The 16,280-nt window shown below is 44.6% G+C and overlaps 1 protein-coding gene across 1 annotated transcript in view; it reads left to right on the top strand.

Annotated features, from left to right (window-relative positions):
- The window catches only part of nfatc1 (nuclear factor of activated T cells 1), a 38,832-nt gene that overhangs the window by 9,577 nt on the left and 12,975 nt on the right, over positions 1-16,280 (top strand). The window contains exons 5-8 of the mRNA XM_041955246.1: positions 854-1,026; positions 2,720-2,860; positions 12,657-12,712; positions 15,574-15,706. Of these exons, the coding sequence (XP_041811180.1) occupies positions 854-1,026; positions 2,720-2,860; positions 12,657-12,712; positions 15,574-15,706 (503 nt within the window). The remainder of the gene's footprint in view (positions 1-853; positions 1,027-2,719; positions 2,861-12,656; positions 12,713-15,573; positions 15,707-16,280) is intronic.

The following is a 16,280-nucleotide window of genomic DNA, read 5'->3' as shown; positions in this document are numbered from 1 at the left end:
GCCACAAATGGTGTTGGTCAAGTTGGTATGACTCTAATTAACTCCTAATAAATTCAATGATAGCGTTAAAGCGATCGCTGCCCCTCTTCTTGGTACTGTGCTCTCATTCCAAACCTTTTTCTCAGGCACTGAGCGGACGCCTCAGTATGTGGTTTTGCACTCGGCTTGTCTGCGTAGGCGGAGAGCTGAACAGCTGGGGTCCTTAGCATCAACACCTGATTGCTTCGCCAGCGAAGCAGACCCTGGTGTCTGGCGAGAAGAATGCGAGGGAGTGTTCAAATGTGTGTAAAAGTTGACATTAACTAGGCTTTGAGGAATGCGGCATCAAGTAGCACGGCGATGGAAGTGCCAGAAACCGTTTGGAGAGGCTCGAGGTATTTAGGTATGAAAAAGTTAGTTGAGCGCAGTGCAGACAGAGCAGAGGGGGGCTTTTATTACGTGTCTGATGAAGACTTTGACACCGTAAAGAGAAATCATTACAGCCAACGCTTGGTCGTAAGGTTTGTGGAAGGGGAACGGCCTTTTAGGAAGCACCTCTTGTGGATCATAACAAAGATGTAATGAAGGTTCCCAGCCATTTGTGTCTGTTAAGTTTGAAGGACTGGGTGCATTGAGGTGTAGAAGCTCTGTTTGGGGGGTGGTGGTGTTAATCTTCTGTTGACATGACTGCAGCCTCCTTCAGGACCCTGTTGATAGAGCCCAGAGAAAAGATCACTTTTGATTTGGCTGCAGCGCTGCATAAATCACAGTCTGATTAACTGTGAGAGTACATGCTACATCCTCAGCGCATGACGGTTTGCCTTGTGGACAGACAGACTTTGGCAGAACTCAAACTCTTCATCTCTACAAACAGGATCGACTGCGCGGGGATCCTGAAGCTGCGGAATTCGGACATCGAGCTGAGGAAGGGGGAGACCGACATCGGGCGCAAAAACACGCGTGTGCGGATGGTTTTCCGAGTTCACATCAACCAGGCCACAGGCAGAACCGTGTCCCTGCAGGCTGCATCCAACCCCATTGAGTGCTGTGAGTACACCTTCTCTTGTTTGTTTTTCAAGCGAGAACTCCAGATGCCTCTTAAAGAGTCCTTAAATGGTCAGATTAGTATATTAGTGACAGCCAACATGGTGGTCGGATCCCTTTAAAAGCTCAGAGGATGAATTCTATGGGTTGCAACATGATTCATGGGATTAAAAAAGGTAAAAACATGTTCACCTGCACAAAACTCAATTGTTTTTCATCTAATCTTTACTTTTTAGCTTTGCTTGGTTTGGTGCAGACGTGCATGATGCCCTTTAGGATGAATTATAATCACTTTCATTTAGCGCCGCCATCGTCAGGTCAGACATTTTAATTTTTGCAATATTCCAAACTAATTTCATTCCATTTGCATCAGCTGCACTTTGTGTTTAGTGCGTTAGCATGCTAGCATATGCTAACACAGGAAACTACACATAACTAGCAGTGGCAAGTAAAAGGTCGCTCCTTTTAAATAAGATCATAAGATTTAGAGCTTCAAAGCCACTGGATTAATCAATTAGTCACTAGACAGAAATCTGATAATTGATTCATCCTTAAAGCCATTTATCAAGCTGCTCTCTGGTCTTTTTTCACTGTGAATTAAATATTGTTGGGTTTGAGGACATCACCCTGAACTGTGGGAAATGCCACTATTTTCACCCTTTTCTAAAAGTTTCTAGGCTAAACCATTAATTGATTTATCAGACGATAAGTGTCAGATTAACCCATAAAGATCACTGCCATTGCAGAACTGCTGCAATGAGCTACTTTTTAGTTTGACAGTATCTGTCTGTGTGAAAGCTACGTAGGCCTCGCTCGATAAACCCCACTGCACTGCACTGGAGCTGACCTTTCACTGGACCAGGATAAAGTCAAGCAGATCAACCACTTCATGTGGTTCTGGCAGCGAGAGCTGCCATAGAGATTAAGTCTTATGAGGTAAATGAAAGACAGTAGTTAAACCATGATCTCAGCCCCTTGAAATAGACCATTGTTAGTTTCTGAACGACTGCCACAGAGCAATTGTTTTTGACCAAAATTCACTTTGTGTGTGAGTGAAGCAGAACGACAGACAGACGGAGGGAGAGAAAGAGAGAAATGTGGGAAAGATTGATGGTTTCCAAAGACAGAGAATTAGAGTTTTATCAAAATCAGAAAGCAGGGGCATCGAATTACAAAAAGATGATCCTCATATGAGAACTATTCAGGTTTTACTGAACCTCTGTTTTATGTATCCCAGTCAATCACAATGAAATTACAGACATCTTTCACAAGAGAGGCCCGGCCAAGACATCAGCGTTGCATTTAGACAGAAAAGGTTTGCAAATATTTCACGGCGAGTAGTATATCACTTCAGAAAAACTGAAAGCGAGCGAGGAATGAGAGGCCCAAGCCAAAAGGTGGGTGAGAGGAGTAAAACAGACAGGAGAGGAAAGACTTGAAGCAAATATTTGAGACAAAACATCCACCATAATTTGAGGAAAACACAAATAAACTCAAAATGGAGCCTCTTTCTACTTACTGGCAAACAGGCAGCTTAATTCTAACATACAGAAGTCGAGGTTTGCAGCTTTCAGCGGCTGCTCTGTGAAAGCTGTCTAGGTAGTGATTCAGCCTCAGTCTGGATGCTCAGGTCTGCATGGGGAGTGGGTGTGTATTAGCTGAGCGATGAGGCCGGTTTCTCCTCTCCCTCCCACAGCCCAGAGATCGGCCCAGGAGCTGCCGCTGGTGGATAAGCAGAGCTTGGAGACGTGTCCCGCCCCCGGAGGGGAGAGGATGCTGCTCGACGGACACAACTTCCAGCACGACTCCAAGGTGGTGTTCGTGGAAAAGGCTCAAGGTAAAAAAGGAGGAGTTCTGCTGTGTGTGTGTGTGTGTGTGTGTGTGTGTGTGTGTGCCTCTCCGTTGTTGGAGAAACCCCAGGACTGCAGCAGCCCTCCTCCCTCCCTCCTCTCCCCCCGCCGTCAAAATATCCTCCGTCCTGCCAGAGTGCCACATGTGGTGCACATTAATGCGCTGTATTTTTAACCCAGCAGATTTACATTTGCAGAAGTTTCCATTGCCTGTTCAGCAGAGGAATGGATCACAAATGCAGCATGTGCTGTGTGTGTGTGTGTGTGTGTGCGTGGGTGGCTGTGCACGTGGTGTGGATGCATGCACTTTTGTGTGTGCGCGTGCCATGTCTCAGTATTTGTTTCTCCTTTTCTGACTTTAAGCCGTGCTGGTTTGGAGGGAGAGGGGACTGCTCCCAGATGTTGATGCGAGGAGGTTTACAAACAGCAATTTCCTTGATTAGCTCCGGCAAAGCAACGTGAGGTTCAGTTTGGGCCAAGGCTGCGCCGCGTAAACACGTGTGATCCTATCAGTCTGTGACTCATTCAGCAAGAGGGAAGCCTTTCATTGTTCCACCTGTGAAAGGAAGAATTCAAGGCCGCCGGGCACACAGGCAGCCCCCCCCCACCCCCACCCCCCCGGCACTGTACAATGGAGTAGTGAGATTGTTTATCAAAACAAGAAGTGATTGAATGAGTGTAGGCCTTGTTCCTGTCTTCCTGAGAGGAGGGCAGAGCTGCTTTGGAGACAATAACGCTGGATTTAACCTCAGTTAATCTCTTTAATGACACATATCTGCATATGAACCCTGAATCTGTAGGCAAGAGACGCGAGTTTAGCATCAAACGTGCAGTTCAAGTATTATTGACCAATCACGTTTGAGCGGTTGTGTGCAGGTAAACAGTGTTTGTGTTTGAGACAGAATGCAAAATCAAGACGATTTAGCTTTGTATTAGCTTTTTTTTTCAATTTATCTGCATTCATAATCAGATATCTGTGTATAGAGTTAGCCAAAATGTTGCTAATCGGATGGAAACAATGACCACATGTAGCCGCTAGCTACGGCGGAAGAACGGAAACGTTGGCTGTCGACGATAGCTAAAAGGTTCAAAGAATGAATCTTAAATAAAAATAATAGACTAATACCTGGAAATGTTCCTGTGTCTGCTGGAGCTAGGAGGCTAGCTCACTAGCTTCACTAGCTAGCCATATGTTTATCATAGAAGTTTGAACTTTGATGCTGGCTAATCTTTGTAATTCAGAAATAATTTTTGGACTTTTTCAGTTCGATTGTTGTTTTTCATAATCACATAAAGTGATAAAGTGTAACTAAGTACTTTTACTCAAGGACTGTACTCAAGTACAAATTCAAGGTATTTCACTTGAGCATTTCCGTTTTATGCAACTTTATATTTCTACTGTACCACATATCAGAGGTAAATATTGTGATTTGTACTCCACTACATTTGTCTGACAGCTTAAGTTACTAGTTACTTTTAGACTTTGGATTACGATGGAGATTTCCTATTTGAATCTTGCTTCTAAATTGAAAATAATGAGTAAAGTATAAAGTTGGTACATCGTTTTTGGGGGTGCGTCACTACATACGTAGGATATATGAGAAAGGTAAAATAGTTCCTCAAATCAAAACAAAGTAATTAAGACATTTCCAAATGTTAAAAATCTATAATTAAATGTCCTTCCGTCATATTCATGCAATAATTCGTTCTTAAAAAGGAACCTTATAATAATGATAATTTAAACTTAGTTTAAGTTCCCTTTTTTCCAAAAATAAACTCTCACTCTTACTACTTTAATCCTCTCACCAGTTGCTCCAACTGTGCTTGATTTAGTCACAGTGACTGTTCTTCTTTAGCTCTGTTCCCTAAACTTTAACCAACCCGTGAGTTTGCCGCTGTATCCATGAAAATTGTCGCTACAACTCCAACTTAAAAAACAAGGAAGTGGACCGTTTGTTTTGTAGCAACAAAGAGAAACAAATGACCAGATACACGACTGTAAACAGTGTCCTTCTGGTCAGCAGCTGCTCGGTTCTGACCGAGCTCTGAATCCAGCTGACTTTAGGGCCATGTGCAGGCTCTGGACTGCTCTTGATGGGTGTGCTCCCTTGTTTTTGATGAGGGTTTCCCCGCGTCTGGCACCAGCATTAGATTCCTGGGCAATCCTACCATGGAAACACCCTTAAGCCAGGCTTCCACAACACTGCCCTCCCTCTGCTTCCCTCCATCCTTCCACCTCTCCGTCCAAGCTGCCTCCACCAGCTCCCAGTTCATTAACCGCGAGCTGCGGACTCCCTACGGATCGCACGGGTCTTCTTCACAGCTGCTCGCTGCATAAATAGGACAGGCAAATAGATTCAGTAGACAAGCAGAGACATCATTAATCTCTGGGGTGAAATGGCATCAGTGGTACAATAAGATAATGATGCTAAGAAATATGCAAAACAACACATCTGAATATTTAAAAGGCTCATATTTGCTGTCACGTCCTGCTCAGATCGAATCTGGAAATTCTTTTGTTATTTTACTCGAGCCAAAGCAGAGAAACTCTGAGAAACAGCTCAACAATCAAACTCGCAAATCCAAAGTGGTGGATTTAGCTGCCATGAAGAGCTTAAGCGTCTAATTTTACCGATGGACAATTTTCCTGCAAATTTTCCAATAAGGCACACTCAGAAAACAGAGTTTGCAAAGCTGCGGTAACAGAACACGTGCTCATTGACATGTGTGTTTTTTCATGCATCCTCTGCTTACAAGGCGTGTGTGTGTGTGTGTGTCAGAGTTTCCCCTGTCATTACAGGCAGCACGGGTCACCCTGCCTCCAGAGGCTGCCAAACGAACTAAAAGTTTCATTTGTTTTGGTTTCTGTTTTAGTGTCCGATGGTCTAAAAGATGTTTCCACTCTGCTGACAAATGAGATTCTGGTGTGTGTGTGTGTGAGAGAGAGAGGAATATGTTTTTATGAGCAGTTTCATATTCATGTTTTTGAGTGTGTTGTTGTTGCTACCCATGACTCACGCAGAAGGAAATCCCTTGTTTCCCTCGGAGAGACGCACTCTGTCACCTGTTCCTCAGTCAGAGCAAAACATCTGAAAACAGTAACTGCACGGCAGCTTTGCTCTATCACGCCCTCCTCGGCAGAAATAGTCGAGATAGCATCGGTTCGGTTGTCAATCCTGGTTACAGCCAATCAGTCACAGGAGATTACTGTACGGCCTCAGAGCTGCAGACATCAGCCTGTAATCTAAACCCGAGTGAGTCTCACCTTGCTTTCATTTGCCCCGTCCTGCCCTGAAGATGCTCTCTCTGATAATAACAGTCACTCCATTTGGAAAATTAGGCCCCGCTGTCCTTTATTCACCTCGCGTTATTTTATTATGGTTCAGTTTTCTGCTGGAGGAGTTCTCGTGTAATTTATTGTCCGTTAGTAAAGGCTGAAAGTGCCGAAATCCGAACAGAAATCAAAGACGGAGCGAGGCGCGGAGATTTAACGCAGAGTTTAAGCTGCAGAGAGAAAGTGAGTTTAAAAGCTCACATGCAGGCCAAGAAGAGAGCAGCAGTGTGACTGAGAGGCAAGTCATTTCTGTCCTGCCAAAATGTCAGCTAAGGAAAACAGCTCTGTGACAACACATTTATCAGCTTATCTAATGAGCTGGAGTTTTCTGTTTATCCGAAAATTACAAAAATCACCAAATTTGGACATACATGGTTTGTGAAGTTTATAACTGTGCTACCTGTGCAAAATATATAATATAGTGAATATAGGCGTGTAGTGTAGGTTCAGTAGAGGATTAGAAGTAAATAAAACATCTTAAAGTAAACAAAATCAAACTGTAACTTCGCTAAAGGGTCCACTTACTATCTTTAACTGCATCTCACAGTCTTCATCTGGATAATGGAGCTAAACTAAAGCATCTTCTGTCACATACAGGTCATCCGCCTTTTCCACGGTGTATTACTTCAACTGGCTGCCCATGAGTCATAATTAAATAATAATTCATTAGTTAGAGTCTATCAGTTGCTAGGCAGTTGTCAAAATTCAGAAGAAAAGTGTCTTTGTCATTGGTTGAAACCGATAAACACATGATATTCACTGCAGAGGATGCAGGATTTTGTTCCGGCACTCCTTACTTTAAAGTACGTAAAGTGACTTTAAAGTAGGAGAATTTATACCCTCACATGTGAGTGATAGAAAAGTGACAGTATTTCAGTCACCAACCAATCAGATTCCAGCTCTGGCCAGTACTTTATAACGTGGACATTATATAAAGTGTGTTATATGTAGTGTGTGGCTTCAGTTTTGTGTATTTTTTCTTCCTCTTTCTTCTGTCCTGTTGCTTACTTTCACTTACTTTCTTTTCTCCTTCCTCTCAGTCGTTTTTAATACCGTGTGGTTTTCTGCTCAGTGTTTCCCCACCATGATTGATAATAGCTTAATTTGAGCGAGAGATCCTGAAGGAAATCCTTGCAGAGAAGAAAGCCTCCAGTGAAAAGAACGTTTTCACATCTGGCCTGTCGCGCTGGACAGCTGCCCAGTCTGCTGCAGCCGCTATCGCTGTGAATAACCGATTTCCCTGATCCATCAAACTCCTCTGCTCCGCAGTAGCCGTGTTATCGTTGTCTTCGTCACCTGTTCGTCTTTGCGGGCCAATGAGCTTCAAACAGGTAGAGACCCGGACCGGCTTTCTAGCCTGACGTGGCTAATTGTTCTTGGCAACTAAGAAGGCCTGAAAATTGAACTGCGAGAGGATTATCGTGCTGCAAGGCTGCCAGATGGTGTCTGGAGTTACCTGGAGAAAATTATAGATAACCATCCTCCTCTAAGCCCACGAGAGATGCGAGCAGGACACAAAGCAGCAGCCGGGGGAAGGATTTTCAACACGAACCCTGTGGTGGCTCGGTTAGCTTTGCTAACTCTGTGCAGTGGTTTTGTTTTGAGGGAGGGGTGGTCAGTAGGCTTCGGTTTCATTGCATTCATAAAACAATGACTTTCACTTGAAGCCGCTCGGCGGTTTGGCTGCCTCCGACACTTCTGAGAACAATGGCTGTTTTCATAAACAAATCAATTACAGCCACATAAACAGCAGGGATTATGCTTTCATAAATCACAGTGTATGATTCATAAAACTCACAGGCCCCTTTCAGAAACTCCAGAGATTGATTTCTGGTTGGAAGCTCTGCCTCGCGTCCAGATGACGTCGCAAAGCAACAGTCGCCACCGTCGGAGAGTGGCTGTCAAGCATCTCCTCCTCCGCTGCCGCCATTTATCAGCCGCCCCTTCCACACCGCAGCGGCTTGCGTGCGACCTCCAAAATCCACGTGCTTTTAGGGCAGCGGGAAGGAAGAAGTTTCAGTCATCAGTCCGAGGACAAGGGAAGTCTTTCAGCGTGCCACATGGACCTGGGTAGAGCATGTGTTTATATTTACTGTACGTTATGAGGGCTTGGGCACATGCCACCATGCTGTTTCACTCTGGGCACCAACGTTTCACTCCACCCAGCTCCAATTAAGGAGCACAAGGAGCTGTTTGATTCCCTTTCTGAACCCAACATGACAAATAAGTGTATTGTATATTGTTTGATCCCCCTCGGCTGCCATGACTCTGTACAGCACACCGCCGCTGTGCCGTCGACTGCTCTGTGTTATGTCTCTTCTGAGAAAGTAATGATTTGTATAGACCATCGCTAACGAAATGTGAATTGTAAGACTTCTGCGAGGCTGGGACGCAGCCAAGGCGAGCGAGGCCTGGGCGTTGTGAGAGTTGGAGAGGGGTACTGGGTTTATATGGCCGGGGTGGTTTTGGGGGAGAGGTTTTAGGCTGAGTTGTTTAACTTAGATAATATTGGATATTATCCAGCACAGTGGGCCAGGGAGTTAGAAACCATATTGTGCTCGTTGAAATTTGGTAGGAGGGGAATTGGAGAGTAGCTGCCGCTGAAGTTTTTCATTGGATCGGTGCAGGCGTTGTGCAGATGTTGCCCTATAACTCTGGAACATTCTGTGGTTATCAATTACATTCTGTGGTTATCAATTATCCGGTACACTCTTTTCAAACAAAGGCATCCCACGCGTTCAGCTTTTCAAAGCTTTTTTTTTTTTTCGGCTCTTGAGAAGTTTCCTGGCAAAAGGTACCTGGGCACCGAAAACAAAGTGCTAAATTTAATTTTTCTATCTCTGCATTGATGTGAAAAATGATGTGAGCGTGAGTCAGAGAGAGAGAGAGAGAGAGAGAGAAAAGCAGACGGGGGAGAAACGGAGAGAGACGTAGAGGGAGATCTGAAAAACATGTTTACCTCCTGTGGATCGACATCGGCTGCAAAGGCTTCCCTTCTGGAGAGGCTCCCAAAAGTGAGGAGAGGCAGCGAGAGGCAGAGCAGGAGAAACAGGGAAAAAGAGATGTGCTGGCAGAGTGAAGTTTTAGTCAAACAAACGTGTCTTAGAGACAGAATCAGTTTCATGGAGGGGGAAGTCATCTCAGTGGTGGCGTTAAAATTGAGTGGGTGACATTTAAGTTTTCTGGCTAGCTGCTCTCATTTCACTCTGGACTCTCATGATGAGACGTTTGAGTCAGAATAGGATGTTATGAATCATCATAATGCTTTAAAAACTTGAGAAGAAGGAGAATATGCCTTCACAACATAAAAGTGAAGTATCATTGGACGCAAGCAGAGATCCTGTACAACTTCCTGTATGACAGACTGTTTTCATTTCTATTGTTTACACATCGGCTTCCTTGCAACATGGTTTGCAAGTGTTGTATTTGATTCATGGTAACACACACTGGTGTGTTTCTTTGCACGCCAGATGTCTGCACCTTGCTTTGCACCAAGGCGGACTGTTACCATGGTGCCCAGAAAATGCAGAGCTTTTGTTTTTCTGAGGTTTTAGGCTGCAGAATCTGGCTTATCTGTCACCAGGATTCCACCGTCTTTGTCTTTGTAAGAAGAGGGAAAATAGTCTCAACTGTCAGCCTGTTGTCTCTCCTCACTTCATTTAAAGACGTCATATTATGCTAATTTCCAGATTTCTACTTTTGTTTTGAGTGTCTACTAGAACAGCTCTGCATGCTTTAATGTTTAAAAAAAAAACATATTTATCTGCTTAAGTTGCTGCAGCACCTCACCTTTTGCCTGGAACGCTCAATTTTAGCTCCTGTCTCTTTAAGGCCCGCCTCCTGAAAAGCCCAGGCTCCTCTGATTGGTCCGCTCCCACAGGCCTGAGCAGGCACCATGTTTTTAGCTGCCATGATACCATGAATATCACCACAATAGCCACTTCTAAAGCGAAAACAACACACCCGCATGTGTTCGAGCAGGAATCTGATCCGGATCAGCCTCTGCCTCACTGCCCAGCACGCCGCTAAAGTTAGCAGACAGCTTCAAATGTAGCTGTATCATTACCTTCAGGGCATGTCTATTAAGCAAATCTACATACAGCAGCAACACACACATATATTGGCGAGGATCCCGGTGTAGAACGGGCTTCTATACCAACAAAGCTAACGTTAGCTGAGCTAGCACTGCAGCGTAAACACGCAAAAAACAACATGGAAAAGCAGTTAAGAGTATCAGACCTAGCACTCTTGTTATTTAGTTAATATTTGTCCCTCAATATTACAATATTAGTCCAAAATCACCCCAGAGTATAAGAATAATAGACACTAGCCTCATTAGCAACATGCTAACACCAACGAAGCGTTGAAATGCACACACAGTTTTCCAGTCGTTGTGGAACATTTCTGTTGCATTTCCATCAAAAACAAAGTTAATCCACAACAAAAGAGAAATTGGCGTGCTCTTACCGTCCACATCTTCGTATGGTGCCGGCAGACAGTGAGGTACTTCTAGTTTTCAACGGGCGGGACAGTCACCAAACCGGAGGCAGCGCTGTTTTACGTAGTGATGCGAACAAGTCGCGGAAGTAAAGGCTGGACTACTGACGAGGCGTTTCAGGCAGTTCCGGAGCAGCGTTTCTTTTGCTGCAGACTTTGGACTTTGCAGACCTTTGACATGCACAAAAAAGCTAAGTAGCACCAAATAAAGCATAATATGGCCTCTTTAATGAAAGACAAGGAGTCCCGATTTCACCCAGTACCAATCAATGTATCGGCAATGTCTGCGGCCCCCCGCCCAACTATATTTTCTCATTTCTAACTGCAACACAACTGTATAACCGTGCGTCTTGTGGACACAAGTGGCAGCGAAAACGGGTTCAGGCACGGCAGCAGTTATTATAGATAATAACCGGTGCATAAATAACCTGAAGCACATTTGAATGAGGGATATCGTGTTTTGAAGCCTCTGTCTCCTGGTGCTATTTGAAATACTCAGACACAGAGGTCTGCAGAAAATCATGCCAGACAATTAGGATGTTAAAGCCATAACTGTGTCCCAGTTCCACGCACTAATTACCAGCAGGTGCACTGGAAAAGTGACCCAAATACGTATAATCAACAAAGCCAGTGTGCATTTTTAAAAGTGAGTGGTCATGAGTTCGAAAACATGTCTCCTGAATGCTTCTCTTCCTCCAGTTGCTCGTTCCCTTAGTTTTGGTTTTTGGCGTATTGACAGCTCACTGTATCTCTTCCCTTCTCTGCACAAATGTCAGAGATCTGGTTGTTTTTGAATTTGTTTGTTTTTCCTGTGGGAGCGACCGGGTCCCCTCTCTTCTAGCGGACACATCTGATATTAATTCTCAGCAGCTAAAGCTCCGACCCACAAGTGCAAGACCGAGCGAGATCAGAGCAGAGGCAAACCGGTTTCCAGTGTCTTCTCAGACATGATAGAAGCCGTCAGTGCCAAGCTGCACCTCCTCCATCTCTGCCACCTCACAACTCCGACCGCCACCCCATCCATCTGCACCGGGCTGTCCGCTCGATTCAGACGCTCCACTTATCAAACTGCAGACGGCCTGTTGAGCAACACGGCACATATCTCAGTTCATTTTCTTCAAGAAGGGTCGGCCACAGCTGACCTTTTTTCTTTAAACGCCAGTTTCCTTTCCACGTAAAGTCATTCGGTGTCTTTTTAGGGCCTTGTTAATGAGTCAGGGGCCTAGAGAAAATTGCAAATGTTTCCCTCTGTGCCGAATAAGTTGGTAAAATTATAGTTTCGCTCACATTTCAGTGGGCAGAGTGACAAATCAAACTTGCCTGTGTTTTCCGACAGCTCACGTGATGCCCCGTTTTATTGGCTGATGGGAAAACCTCTTTGTTGTGGCGACTTTGAGGAGAAAAAACACATTACCCGTAAAAGAGCAAATACCAATGCCGTTTAACAATCATTATATGGGGATAGCAGAAGGATTCCTGTGAGAACACAAGAAATCAGAAGTTTGAGAGTCGAGGCGAGCTGTCAGTTTCCAGTCGCTGCGTATTAACGAGCCGACCAGCTGCTCGAGCATGTTGGGATTCCACACAGCGATGAAGTCAAGGTTTCTCTCAACCACCAAAGATGTCGCTCATCTCTTTGGTATGACTGGGTTTTTTTTAGGGATTGCATCAGATTTCTCTCCCTGTCTCTCCGTCTGTGTCTCGCTCTCTGTCGTCTCCCTCCGTCTCAGGTTTGTTAGACTGAGGATATGAGCTCATGAGCGGCGGGTCAGACGGTATGACGTGTGCGATACCCTCTCCTCTCTGGGGCTGTTTTATGTATCACTGATGTAACAGATGATAATAACAAAACTCATTCCATTTCTTCATTTCTGCTGGGAGCCAAGTAGGTGGATTATTTTCCGATTTGTCGTTAAAAAAGCTGCTCTTTTCTCCATTCCTTTTCCTTTCAGATGGTCACCACCTCTGGGAGACCGAGGCCAAGGTTGACAGAGACGCCTCAAAGTCTGTAAGTGATACATGTGACGCTGTTATCTGTGACCAATGCAGTCTGATTTCAGGATTAAAGCACTGAGGATGAAGCAGCTGCTCTCAATCTCACACTAACTAGCAAAACATTTGCAACCCTGACCTGAATTTAGCCTGCTGCGCCTGTTGAATTCAGACTCACAAATCTAGATTTACACTACTTTAAAGGGCCAGGTAGACGTGTAGATGTTGAGGTATCCACCATGAATATTCAGCTTTCACTGCAACAAGTATGATTGTTCTTTGTTGTGAACACAAACAAAGTTCCAGTTACATCTCAGACTCATAACACACGAAATTACAGTCAAATACTGGAAGGTTACAGCTACACTTCACAGCTGTTTTTGGTGCATTTGTGTGTAAAGTAGTTCCACTCTTTGGGAAATACCCTTATTTGCTTTCTTGCAGAGAGTTAGTTATGAGCAGCTATCTGTAGTTAGCTTAGCTTAGCATAAAAACTGGAAACAGGTGGAAGCCTGGCTCTGTGCAAACATAACACAATCTTCCTACCAGCGGCGCTGAAGTTAATTAATTAATACATAATATCTTGTTTGGTCTCTATAAAAGCTGAATTGTGCACATATCACGATGCAGTTTTATTTGTTGCCTTCAGACAGAGCCAGGCTAGCTGTTTCCCCCGGTTTTCAGTCTTTGTGCTAAGCTAGGCTAATCAGATGGTGACTGTGATGGTGGCTTCCCAAAATGTTGAACTATCCCTTTAAACCGTGCATTCCTAACGCATAGTTAATATAAACATGGGATGCGCGCGCGCGCACACACACACACACACACACACACACATAGAGAGAAACTGGAATATGGCTGCAGATTTTCTCAGCCCGGGGCTGAAGCCCTCGGGGGGAAACAGCAGTGTTGTGTTTGAAATGTGTGGAAAAGGTTTTCAAAAGTTCAGCCTTCAACCTGTGGGAGTTCGTGCTTGGCAGAGTGTCCTGTGTTGGCCTGAGAGAGAGAGAGGGAGGGGGCGGGGGGGCAGAGAGAGAGATGTAGTGGTGGGAGTCTGGGAGATAGAAGAGGGGATTAGAGGGTGTCTATATGTGAGGCGCTGCACCTGCTCCCAGTGTCTTCCTATTGCAAAACATACACACTTTCACTCTCTTCACACACACACACACACACACACACACACACACACACACACACACACAGTGACTGCTGGGACACATCTGTCTGCTTGAATAGACAAAGGGCCCTCCCCCCCTCCCTCCCAGTCTGCTGGATTGGTCCCATTTTAAACACTGACGCTGCCTTGGCCAGGTTTAACCTCTGCTGTTCCACCACAGCGCAGGCCCAACCACACATTCAGGATACCTCACAGCTGCCGCCACCTGCACAGACTAACCTCCCCCGAGAGGGAGGCACACGGGGGAGACGAGGGATGATTTAGCTTTAATTTCGCAAATTATTTACAATTAGATACATCAGATTACTCACATAAACCTAGATAAATGGTCTTGAAGCGCTCATTCGAGGAGTCCAAAAGTGCTCCTTCATCCTTCAACTTGTCACGTTTTTCCTCCTCCGGTCCACACGAGAGGAATTACTTTTGTCAGGTAAAAACATGTCAGCGCTAGTTTTCTCGCCTGCTACACAAACTGAAGGTCCGTTCGGTCCTCAGTGGGTTGTTTTAACAACAAAGCACACGTGCGTATAAAGCTTTCAGAAAATAAGAGGATGATGTCACATGCGCATGTTTTGGATGACAAATTAAGCCTGTTTCTTATCAGCGTGCGTAAATTGGCATATTGGACGACGCGAGCGAAATGCTGCAAATGTTCCCGTTAACCCCGGGACACAGTTGCAGTTTACGCATTGCAAATTGTGAACCGTTTCCAGAGTTTTTATCAGCTAACTCTCTGAAGGACGGACGGACGGCGGTGAATAAGAGAAGTCGGAAAGCCTCATCTGGCTTCACTTGACTTTAACGGCTGTGGTGATTTAATATAACGGGTGTCAGCTCTCACCTGTGCATGTCAGGGCCAGCCGTCCTCCAAAGCACAGTTTTGTAGACAGATGACTTCCTGCGTGGCTACTGAGCAGCACCTCAGATCTGTGTATCCACACACGCATGCACAGAAACACACACACACACACACAGATGGGGCTTGTATGGCCACAGGCTGAACTCATGAACGTTGTCGCTCCTGGCCTTCGCCTTCTCCTCAGACAGCAGGAAGCTCTGCTGGGGAAATAAACTATCCGGACAATCCCGAGTTCAATTTATTCACATTCAGCTGAGTTATTCGCTGTGCAAACAGCCATGACTCTCTGTAACCTCACTTCAGGGTCTCTTTGTGGCTCCCTCGTTTGGGATCACAACCAGATTTTCAGATATTATCCACCGCCCAGAAAAACACACACAACTCCAGGCTACGGATACAAAGTGAGGACGGCTGAGTGAAAACAAGAGCGGGACAAAGAAATAAAAACAAACGGCAACAATATCTTAGACCGCGAAAGTCTCAAGGGTTAATGTGCATATGTGGCACATTCGTTCATCTGTGACGGAGTACATTTTTCTCTCATTTTCTACTCGCAGTGTGGCGTCTTTATGAATGAAGGTGCCTTTTCATTCCAAAGTGATCAATAAAAATCCCCTTTTTTGTGTTTAATACAAGATAAAATAACACTCCACTCATCTTCAAGGGTCAAACTACACCAGCACGAGGGAAAAAACAGCATAAAATAACAAAACGTTCATGCAAAGTATGCAGCAAGTCAAACAAAAAAAAAACACAATAAATCAAATAAGGAGGCTTCACACAATACAAAGTACACAAATGCACGACTTCATTTCAATGCAGTTGTTTTTCTTCGCTGCAGAATTCCCTCCTCATTGAGATCCCACCCTACCGGAACCAAAGGCTCTCCACTCCGGTCCATGTCAACTTCTACGTCTGCAACGGCAAGAGGAAAAGAAGCCAGTACCAGCGCTTCACCTACGTCCCTGCCAGCGGTAAAGCTCACGTTCACATTCACAAGAAAAAAAAAAAAGCAACTAAATGGCTGAAATATTACTTAAAATAAGCAAAATTATTTGCCAGCAAAACAGGAAAATTACCAAGACTTCCAAAACAAGTGAAAAAAAATGTTAAAAGTAGTTCAAGCAGACTGAAAACAAAGAAATTCTGACTTTAACAAAGCAGTTTTGCACTTGTCAGCGTCATCAAACAGCTTTAAACTTCTGGAAATTCTAGTTCAGTAAGAAGCTATAATCTCTTATTAAAATGATTAAACATTAAAAAAAGCTTGAAACAAGTGAAATGCTCTAATATAAAAGCTGCCTGGTAAGAAGATCAATCCTGTCAGACACAAAACCAGCACACACTGCCTTGATTTCACTTATTTCGTCTCAGATTTTTTGCTTTTTGCAGCGGGTGAGTGATGATTAATGGCCTCTTTCAGTCGGGTTTGGTGTCTGGCTCACATTTGGTGAGAAACCTGTCGCCAGAGTGCTTCATACGCATTCAGATTTCACACAAATGCATCTCCGAAATAGCAAAACGCCTCGTTATTACGCCTAAGCCCTC

The sequence above is a fragment of the Chelmon rostratus genome, chromosome 16 (genome assembly GCF_017976325.1).
Source record: "Chelmon rostratus isolate fCheRos1 chromosome 16, fCheRos1.pri, whole genome shotgun sequence".
Classification (NCBI taxonomy): Eukaryota; Metazoa; Chordata; class Actinopteri; order Chaetodontiformes; family Chaetodontidae; genus Chelmon; species Chelmon rostratus.
Note: the sequence above shows the minus strand (reverse complement) of the source record. Positions and strands in the feature narration are given on the sequence as shown.